The sequence below is a fragment of the Emydura macquarii genome, unplaced genomic scaffold (assembly GCF_026122565.2).
Source record: "Emydura macquarii macquarii isolate MOO-44397 ecotype Brisbane River unplaced genomic scaffold, CSIRO-AGI_Emac_v2 contig_527, whole genome shotgun sequence".
NCBI lineage: Eukaryota > Metazoa > Chordata > Testudines > Chelidae > Emydura > Emydura macquarii.
This window is the reverse complement of record NW_027130664.1, coordinates 1281297-1291315: the sequence shown is the minus strand read 5'-3', so window position 1 is coordinate 1291315 and position 10019 is coordinate 1281297. Positions and strand designations below refer to the sequence as shown.

The following is a 10019-nucleotide window of genomic DNA, read 5'->3' as shown; positions in this document are numbered from 1 at the left end:
CGAGTAGCAGTTACCTGCCGTGGGCCCAGGGGAGACGTGTGGGGCCTGCGCTCCCATCACTGCCCCCCCGGGGCAGGAACACAGCAGCGAGGCGGGGAGCATCCCACCAGGTGCAGCTGCCCCTGCGTCCGGCTGGGGTAGAGGCGGCAGCGCAGGCCCCTCCTGGCAGCTGGCAGGGGAAGGGTGAGGAGCAAAATCCAGGAGCCTGCCCCTGACCCGCAATGGCCATGGGGGGGGGGGGGGGGGGGCAGAGCCAGGGCCAATCGCCCAAGGAACAAACAGCCGCCGAGGGGGAAGGGGAGGCTAGACGTCGCCAGGGTGTCACGCCTGCCCCGCTCTTTGCGGAGCTTGTGGTGCCTGCCCTGGGGCCAGGACACGATCCCACGGCCCCAGGCTCACGCAGGGGGCCCGTGTGGCCCATCTCCCCCCGGGGCCAGCAGCCGCTGTTCCAGGGGACGGGGCAAAACCCATCACCAGGACCCGGGAACGTGGCGGAGCGAAGGTAACCTGGTGAGCTCAGAGGGCAGCCACCGACCTAGCCCTGACCTCGGCCCCGGGGCCGGAGCAGCCGCAGGTTTGGGAGATGGGCCAGCTCCCCTCGCCCTGAGGGCAGGAACTCGCTCCTCAATGCCCTGGGGCCGCCCGCGTGCCTGCTGGGAATCAGCCTGGTACCGGGGGATGGCAGGGGGCTGGTCCTGCTGCAGAGAACGGCTCTGTCACCTCATCCAAGGGCAAGGGAGGCACAGGGAACGCGAGCGTCTCTCCCTGCTGCTGCTGTCCGCTGCTGGGGGCTGACAGGCTGGGATTTGCTCCAGCAGCAGGTGCTCCGCGTAGCGCTGGCGGGCAAGCGGGCCAGGGCAGGCTGGGTGCAGAAAGGGCGGCGAGGAGATCGAGGTCTGGGGGGGTCTGCCAGGCTGTGCTGCACGGGGAAAGGCCCATGGGGCAGCAGGGCGGAGGGGTTCTTCCTCTCAACTTTCTGCCAAGAAGCGTGGAAGTCGGCCCCGTTGCACACAGCAGGTTTGAGCTGCAGGACTCCCCCTGGAAACGCCCCTTCTCCTGGCCCTAGAGTCTAGGGGCAGTAAAGGCACCACCCAAATGTCCCGCTCCAGCTCACAGCACTCGGAGATCTTGACTGCGCCTGGCTTCAAGCTGGGAAATGTTCTCCTGGGGCAGGAACAGTTTCGAGCCCTGCTCTGGTGGATGACCTAAGAACACAGGGTGGGCGCCGGCGCTTTATCAGCTACAGGTTCCCCCAGCGCAGGCCCAGGTGCCGGCTGTGGGCCTCCCCCCAGCACTGGAGAACAATTCAGCTGTGAAAGGAGCACACCCAGTGCACACTTCAGTGCACACCCAGCAGGGGCCCTTCTCCCCGGGCTCCTGAGAACAACCCAGCCTAAAAGGTTTGTTTTCACAGATCGGCTCAAGGCCCCTCCCAGGCACTAAGGTGAGGAAAGATGTTCAAACGTTCCACTTGGGGAGGCTCCCACAGGGAAGGGGAAGCCTCACTGTCTGAGTCACAGCATCGCAGACAAGGTCTGAGGACCCAGTACGCTCTTGGGCCCAGGGGTGGATTTGATGCAGCCTAAAAAGACTTTTTCCATCTCTCCTACTATTTCCATGGGGCACACAAGGAGCCTGTGGAACTCCCTGCAACATGATGTCATTGAGGTGGGGGTGTTATAAAGGCATGCAGGGATCACAGAGTTAGCGGAAAATCCAGGTAGAACAGTCGAAATGCAAACAAGCGACATGGAAAGGACGTGGGCCAATCTAACCGCAGGTGCAAGGCGGACACTCGCCAGGGAACGGCTCGCAGGACATTCCAAGGTTCTGAAATGTGGTTTCATCCCCAGTGGGATGAAGAGTTAAAAACCTCCGGTTTCGGCAGAAAGAAAAGCCCAAATGTTTGGTTTGGATTTAAAAACAATTCAGTGATCTCTCTCGAAAACACCACATTTTGATGGATTTAAATCAGCGTTTTCTGAAGGGAAACCATTGCATTGGAAGGTCTGCAGGCAGCTAGCGCAGTGACCGTGGGCTGCGATGCCCTGGCTGCCCGCTCTGATGCAGCCGGTGCTGCTGGGTGAGCGTTCCTGAGCTGGCCAGTCTGATTTCATTTTCATTCCAAGAGCGAAAAAAAGGTGGCAAACGCCAGGCGAGTTTCCAACACATCCCGGCTCCGCACTCCCTCGCCTCCTTTGGGACATGATCCAACGCAAACGCAACGCACCAGCCTCATGAAAAGTTATAAATCATTCCTTTCTTTATTAAACATAGCTTGCAAGTGATAAATATTACAAAGTTTTTTTAATCCTTTCTCCAAAAATTAGCTTATTATTTTGAGTCAGTCACTGCATAATCGGCTGGCAGTATTTAAACAGCTTTTTTAAAACCCGATTTCAAACACAATGCAAAAAAACCCAAAACGTAAAGTTGTGCAAAAGGCCTGGTTTCCCGCACCCCACCACCTCTGGGTAGCTAGGCTGCAGCCATGAGGCTCGGACCCTAAATTCAGGTTTTGCTTTGCCATTATGGATTCCTTGCTTCTCCCCCCTCCCCCCGGCTCATGGCATTGCTCGAGGATGAAGAAGGTGCTGTATTGTGCAGTCAGGAACCAGGGCAGAGCACAGCACAGGAGCCTCCGCACAAACAAGGGGGGAGAAGGGGGCACAGGCAACCAAGCTGGTGACTCCAGGGCCTGAGAGGACAGACTGGATGCAGCTACAGGATGAACTTTGCAGACGTGGCTAGTGATTTTGCGTGCCCAGTACGAGGCGTCTTGGGCCCTGGACTTTCAGGAAGGGCGGCAGCCCCGCCGTCAGAAAAGCCAGGCCCCTTTAAAAGGCTCCAGTTGGACCTCTAAAATCACCCTTGAAATTAAGGCCACAAGCAGGTTGGGCCACACTTGAGGCTGCTGCTGCTGCCACCAGAACAGGTGGCAGGAAGGGACCTGTCACGAGCCCGGGGCCAAGCCTGGGAAGATCTTTTGGCAGGAGCTGAGGTTTCTGCTCTGAAGTGCAACGAACTGGGAGCTTCTTGCTCTGGTTCCTGAGCAAAGCTTTGCTGCCTTTCACCCCGGTTAGCTCCCTCGGAGCTAGCCATAGCTGTGCAGAGCGAGCCGGACGCCAGGCTGGCTCGGGTAACTAGACCTGACCCGTGTCAGCCATGCCAGCTGGCTCCAGACAGCGGGGTAACAGGGAGAACACGCTGGAGGGGGAAGGCGAGGAGCCAGTTCCACTCTGCAGCTCCCCAATTCCGAGCACATTTAGCAAGAGTCTCTCCAGAGCAGGGCCGCACGTGCCGGTGAATAACCAAGGTCTGCGAAATGCGCTGGAATTGCCTCTGCTTTAGAGCACCCTGCTGCAGGCCTGCGCCCAGCCAGTCCCCCCACAGCACCCCAGGGAAAGGGGCTGCCCTGGAGTTGTTTAGCCCCTTTCAATGCGGCCCCTGGGCCACACCAACGGCTTTTTCCTGACGAGGGGAGGGGGTGGGGGTGTTCCCAGGAGGGAAAGCACAGAAGGGAGACACTCACACCCCCTTCTCCACGGCTGCTTGGCTGTAGTTTCCTAGCCCGACCCAACAGGGGCCTGCAGCTGTGCAGCCCATTTCAGTCCCCTCCCATCACGCACAGAGAGCTGAGGCTGCGGCAGCCCTTGCTGCTGGCACCAATGGCCCACTCTGGGAAGGTGTCATGATCACACTGATCACGGGGGCCTGTTCCAGCTGGGAACCCACCAACACTGCAGGCCCTTGGAGCAGCAGGTGGGCACACGTGCTGCCGTGAAAGGTCGGCAAAGAGCCAGGAACCTGCAGGCAGCAGCGAGAGGGGGTGGAGAACAAGTTCCTACCCAGCACAAAGCAAGCCCTGGGGAGCAGAGAGCCCGCCCATGGGACCCCACCTGCAGGGCGGCTGGGAACGGGGGGCAGCCCTGCACAATGCTGTGAGGGTTTCTCCAGCAAGGCGAGGGCGGGCAGGCAGGTTCTGAGCCCAGGCTGCGCAGGGCAGGAACGCGCACGGCTAGGGGCGAACAGGAGACTTCAGGAGGGGTCACTCACACGTAGTGCAGGCGTCGGCTGGCTTAGACTCTGGCGTCACCAGGGGATGACGGGGGCTCCCAGGGCTGTGCATCTCACCCAGGTGCGCTTTACTTTCTCAGACGCACACACACGAGAGTGTGGTCAGGCATTGGGAAGACACTCAGAACACGAGGAAAGGTTCACACATCACCGTGCCAGCTCCTTCACGCCTGACCAACAACTTCCCATGCTGCCTCTCCCCAAGAGGTGCCAGCCTGTCACCCCGGGACAAGGCTTCCGAAAGCAGCGCTGCACTCCACCAGCCGGGCTCGGCACGGAACCCTGCAAGGATCAGTCACTAGCTCTCTGGACTGTCACAGCGGCTGCCCTCAGGACCCAGCAGCCGCTCTGGTTTCAGCAGCTGGGCCGGTTTCATCCGGGGTCCCTGCCTGTTTTGGACCCTGCTGCCCGGCGGCACAGCTTGGGGCAGGCGAGACCCTACGCTTGCTCTCAGCAGAACACGAAGGAAGCTGCACACCGCAGGTTGTTATAGACGTATATTGTATATATGCCAATGCAATAATAAAAACAGTGCAAATACAATTACAGTTCATAATACTTGTCCCCACCCCGGTCCCATTCCCCAATGTCCCGGATGCTCCCCGCGGGAATGCACCGCCACTGCTGGTTAGAGAGACATCACATGCTGTAAACCTAACGCTGGGGGAAGACACTTCCTGCCTCCATTCCACTCGGGGTGCTGGTAACTTGTAGGGGTCCTTCTTTGTGTGTGTGAAAGGCACAGATTTGGGAGGTGGCCGTTACCACCAGTGCATTTCTGCAGGCTAGCCGTTCCTGCCCGGACAAGAGCGCCAGCCCCTGGAATCTTTGCCCTCTGCAGCCGCCTGATTCTGCTTCCTAACCCACCCGCTGGAAACCACCCCTTTTGCACGTTTCATGTCATACACAAAAGGTCACACTACAAAAGGACATAACAACTTTCACAATATCCATGGCTAGGTGGTTTGTTTTTTTTGTTGTTTTGTTTTGTTTTCTACACAATGTACAATTTTTCTTAATGTGTCAAGAAATAGCTTATATACACGAATGAGTCCTTGTTATAACATTTCGGCAGCAATATCATAAGCTAATTAAGATCTTGTTGGGGGTGGGTGAGTGGAGATGGGGGAGGGTTAGAGAAGAAAGGGGCAGGGGTGGGTTATGCCTTTGGAGAAACTTAAAATAAAACCCCACAAAGCGTCTTCACAAGCGGCTCTACATCTAGCTGTAAAAGAAAAGCTAACCAAAGCGGGGAAAAATCCTTATTCCGTAGCTAAAAAAAGACGATTTTCTACTGTACATCACATCCATTGGGGGGGGGGGGCACTTTACGAGGGATCGGGGGTGGTCGCGCGCTGTGGTCAAGACAAAAAAATGTAAACCTGTGCAGATCACAGACAAAGCCAGCATCTGAATTCCCCTAGACACAGAGATCAGTGGGTAGAAGGGGCTGCAGGGGTGGGGTGTCAAATACTGCCAGGAACCAAACCGCTGTCTGTGGAGTCAGACGCCACCATCCTCAGCAGCACTGCAAGGGTCTAGGCAAAAGAAACTCTCAGAGGATTTAACAAGACAAAGCCAGGGAGACTCCCCAGTGGAAGGGGTGAGGTGACGCCTGGCTTCCAGTGAAGGATGGGGCTCTGATGACCTGGGGGATGGAGACAGCATTGTAACATGAGGCAGTTGCCCAGGTTTTGGTGCTCCCAGGTTTACCAACGCTACCTGGCACCTGCCTCCTGCCAATTGCTGCTGAACTGCTGTGCAGTGAACCCAGCCCATGCCCCAGAAGGAGCGCTGTGCTTTCTAATTGGGGGGACCCCTCTAAGAAGGGTGAAGAACCCAGCTTGTTGCAGGAAGTGTTTACAGAACCAAGGAACAAACCAAGAGGTGAGATTCAGGCCCCCAGTCCTGGTGGAGATGAGAATTTCTGTTTCACGTGAACAGCTGGGGCTGCACGCAGGGAGAGCGCCCCACTACCGGCTCACTCCCCCTTAGCACCACAGAACCCATCCATGTGTGGACACGCTTCCAGGACAAGAGTGGGGGGCGAGGGAGGGGGATTCACAAGTGATTTTACGATTCAGCAATCTATCAGCAGGGGTCTTGGACCACGGGGGAGTGAGCAATGATCAGAGAAGAGAACAGCTGCGGATTGGACTGGCTCCCATTGCTGGCTGGGGCCAAAGGGAAGGAGCGATTCTCAAGGCCACAGCCAGCAACATGCCAAGCCTGGCCTTATCCCAGCCCCAGGACAGCAATCCCACTGTGCACCTCCGGCACCTGACAGACTCCCAGCAGCCCACACAGCACCCCTTGGAGGCGAGGAAGCATCACCTCCAATCTACAGATGGGGAAAGAGAAAGCTGAAGTGACTTACCCAAGGCCACAGAACTGGGAGTAGGACTGGGGAATTCCTGGCTCCCGGACCCATGCTTGGGCCATGCTGCCTGTCACAGAAGCTGAACTGGGCCAGACAGGCTGAGCTGGGAGGCCCGGGCTGCAGGATGGAAATAAATCTATAATCAAGCAACAGGGAAGTTTTCTGTCACCAACAACTGCATTAATCGATCCGGGCTGAGAGGGGAGGAGAGGGACCCTGATCCCAAGAGCATTCACTTAGCACCGGTATTGTTACTTGCTCCGACAATTAGCTAGTGCACCTGGCCCCAGCAGCTGGAGCATCGTTAAGTATTGCACATTTTTTATTCATTTGTTTTAGTTTTAATCTCAACCAATCTGCCTGGGCCACCTCATACCTCTCGGTAACACCCACCTGGGGGAGAATGGCACTTGAATGGGAGAGGGGGGTGGAGGGCTGCGGGACAAATGCAACTCAACAACGTCAAGAGGCAAGTGGGGAGAGGAGGACCAAGAACACGCCAGTCATTCCTTGGGTTTATCAAAGGAGAAGAAATGACTAAGCAAAGTGCTTCCATCTAAGCACAACAGGTTGATAAAAATAATCACAACGTCCCACTGGGTATGGGGGAGGAGTGCCGCGCGCCCGCTAAACAATATTGAACCCCAAAACAAAAAGAAAAAAGAAAAAGAAAAAAGCCACTGCGTTCCACTAGTTTTCAAACCATCTCTCACCTCTGGAGGGCCCCAGCCAGGTGACACATCCATGCCCCTCCTTTATTATTAAGTGCTCGAGGAATGGAGGGGTGGGGTGCACCGAAGCAGAGTGAGGAAGGGCCTGTTGTAGCAGCCCAGTGCCCCACTTTGAGACGATGGGGTGAGGGAGAGGAGAAGCCTGCAGAGGAGGGGGGCAGGTAGGTACGGCCTAGTTCTTGCATTGGTACAGACTCTCCTCTCCAAAGAAAGGGGCAGAAGTGTTGTGCCTGTTCGGGAGAATTCCTGCTGGCTTTCAAAGGAAAGGCACCTTCCTAAGTGGTATCAGACTCAGATCCCTTCCTCACTCGCGCGATCGCTCTCCCTTCAGACTATGGCAATGCAGGTATTGCAGCCACAGCTACCCAGCCAGAGACAGGAACTGTTACAGACCCGACAGGAACGGAAGCGGCAGTGGCTATGCAGCATGGGGCCGTGCTGGACAGAAAGGTGCCTCTTTCCACACAGCAGAAGCTGCTGGGCACCCCTGAAAAGAAACTCCCTGTGGGTCACTTAGCACTTAATTGCACAATTAATTTTACATCAGTAAAAACAAAACCTCAGGAAACGCCTTCCACCCGACCGCAAGGTCCCCCTCAGAAGCAGCAAATCAAACGTATTCACTTTGTTTTGTAACAGTTTGGCCAAGGAGGTTCCCCCCCATTAACATAATTCCATCAACAGCAAGTGGGAAGGCTCCACTTCGCAGGAGAGGCCAGCGTCCTGCTCCCCGAGCCAGGGGAAAGCCACCTGGCTGCAGTTCTGCTGGGCCTCTTTCCGGGGAACCGGCGAGGAGACGGCGACCTCTGCTGCCAGAGAGAGTTCTGCTCGGTAGGTGACCAGGTGCGGGGGCCTCTCAACGGGAAGGTAAGTGCAAACAGAGCGATCCTCAGACGAGACTGTCACTTGCTCCTGCTTTGGATTTGCTAACTCAATCTAATCCAGCTTCAGAACGGAGCTTGACCCACTGCACCTGCAGCACTTTTCTGCTCGCAGCTTCAAAGGAGTCAGTGACAGACAGGGAGCTGCCCTCAGAGCACAGCAGCGGGAGGGGGGTGGGGGGAAGGGAGAATTAAAAAGGCATGAGGCCACTGTGCCCTTTGGTAGTTCATCATAGTCCCTCAGCAACTTCCACATGCTGAGCCGCAGAATTACGGGGACACTGAAAACACGCACTAAGCAGCATCACTGGGGAGCTCCGGGGGCAGATGCCCCATCCATTTCCACTGCACTGCATTATGGGGCTATCGAGGCCATGTTTAAAACCCTTTCCCCTTTTCTGCCCCATACAGCTTGTCTGGTAGGCCTACTGCGTTAGCATAACTGACGGGACTCCCCGGCACAATCCATCAGCCCTGCCATCACTTGCACTGATCTGCCAAGTGCACACATGTGCTGCAAGTGGCAGGTGAACTGCACTGAAACACCAGCTCCTTCACACACTGGACTCCCTTCCTCCAGGGAAAGACATCATGCTCCATTAATCTACGCATCGGGACCAACCCCAGGTAGATTCAATTGGACACAGCCACAGAACCTCTGCTCCTTACCTCTTTTGGTGAACAACTCAAAGAACGCAAGTCCTAATTCGCCCTGCTAAGTGCATAGACCAGCTGTCCAGACGTCAGCACACTGCCACCTCACCCCTCATCCCCTTGAGTCAGCACTGACCACCCTCTAAAAATGGTCACTCGAGTAGAGTAGATGCCCTTAAAAAAAAAAAAAAAAAAAATCTCTGGAAAGGAAAAAAGTGTAACCATCCATTTAGCAAAGGAAAAAATAAAACACAACACCATTAAAAATTCTATGCTTTGTCATTACAAAAAATAGCACAAAACGAGCATTAACACGTGTATAGTGCTGAATTCAAGCAGCCAATTGTTCTGACCTCGGGCAAGGGGAATGACCTGACTGCTATACAAAACCAAAGAGAAGAGTTAAGGTTTGGGAAAGGACAGGTCGCTGAAGTTTTGAAATGTTTTTTTTGTCTTTTTCCGTGTATGGTAGGCACCAGTACAGGCACTGCATGCGACAGAAGTGGGAAGGGCGGGGAAGGGTCAATAGGCGTTATTTCTGTCCGCTGATGGACTGCGATATAGACCGGGGTGGGATCATATCTAAAAGGTATTCCCGCTGCCGGTCCGCCAAGCTCGATGCTTTGTGGCCTCCAATCCCAGCATTCAGGTATGCAATGTTAACACCTAGAAGGGAGAGAAAAGCAAGTGGGGACAATTACTCCTGTAACACACGTGCAACACCCAAACCCACCCCCACCGAACGGAGTGCAGAGGGGGCCAGCTTAACAGAACTCACACGTCCTGGGATCTTATTGCCACTCCCAATAAGAGAAGACTCCACCGCCCAGCAGCGCAGGTCTGTCCCCTACATGAGCCAGCAACCTGCCAAGCCACGAGGCTTCCACGCCTTCCCTTGGGAGCATGCACCAAGTCAGGAGCAACGTGTGCCAGGTAAACATCGAGGTGCTCAAAGGTCTCGACTGCTAACATGACGCTCAACAGTAATTAGTGCAGCTGACCCCTATTATTTGAAAGGCCATTTGGTTACAGGATCAATGGAGAGACAGGCCTCCACTTCTCATCTGATGCCCAGAGGGATACGCCAGCCAGCTGATCCGCTCCCTAGCAGTCAGACAGAGCTGAGCAGCCAGCTGGGTGATATCAGCACTTGAGTTAGGGCCTCTCCAACTTCAGCGCACGTAACATTAGCCCCGTCCCCCCTACGGCCCTCAGGTCAGTGGGATTGTCCCTTTTAGAGATGGAAGAACTGAGAAGTGCAGGCCACAGAGCAAGTCCCTGCCAGCACAGCAAGGG

The 10019-nt window shown here is 55.7% G+C and overlaps 1 protein-coding gene across 1 annotated transcript in view; it reads right to left on the bottom strand.

The window, feature by feature from the left end:
• Positions 1–4561: 4561 nt before the first annotated feature.
• Positions 4562–10019, bottom strand: part of GATAD2B (GATA zinc finger domain containing 2B) — a 64240-nt gene continuing 58782 nt past the window's right edge. The window contains exon 11 of the mRNA XM_067539292.1: positions 4562–9389. Within this exon, the coding sequence (XP_067395393.1) occupies positions 9256–9389 (134 nt within the window). The 3' untranslated portion in view covers positions 4562–9255. The remainder of the gene's footprint in view (positions 9390–10019) is intronic.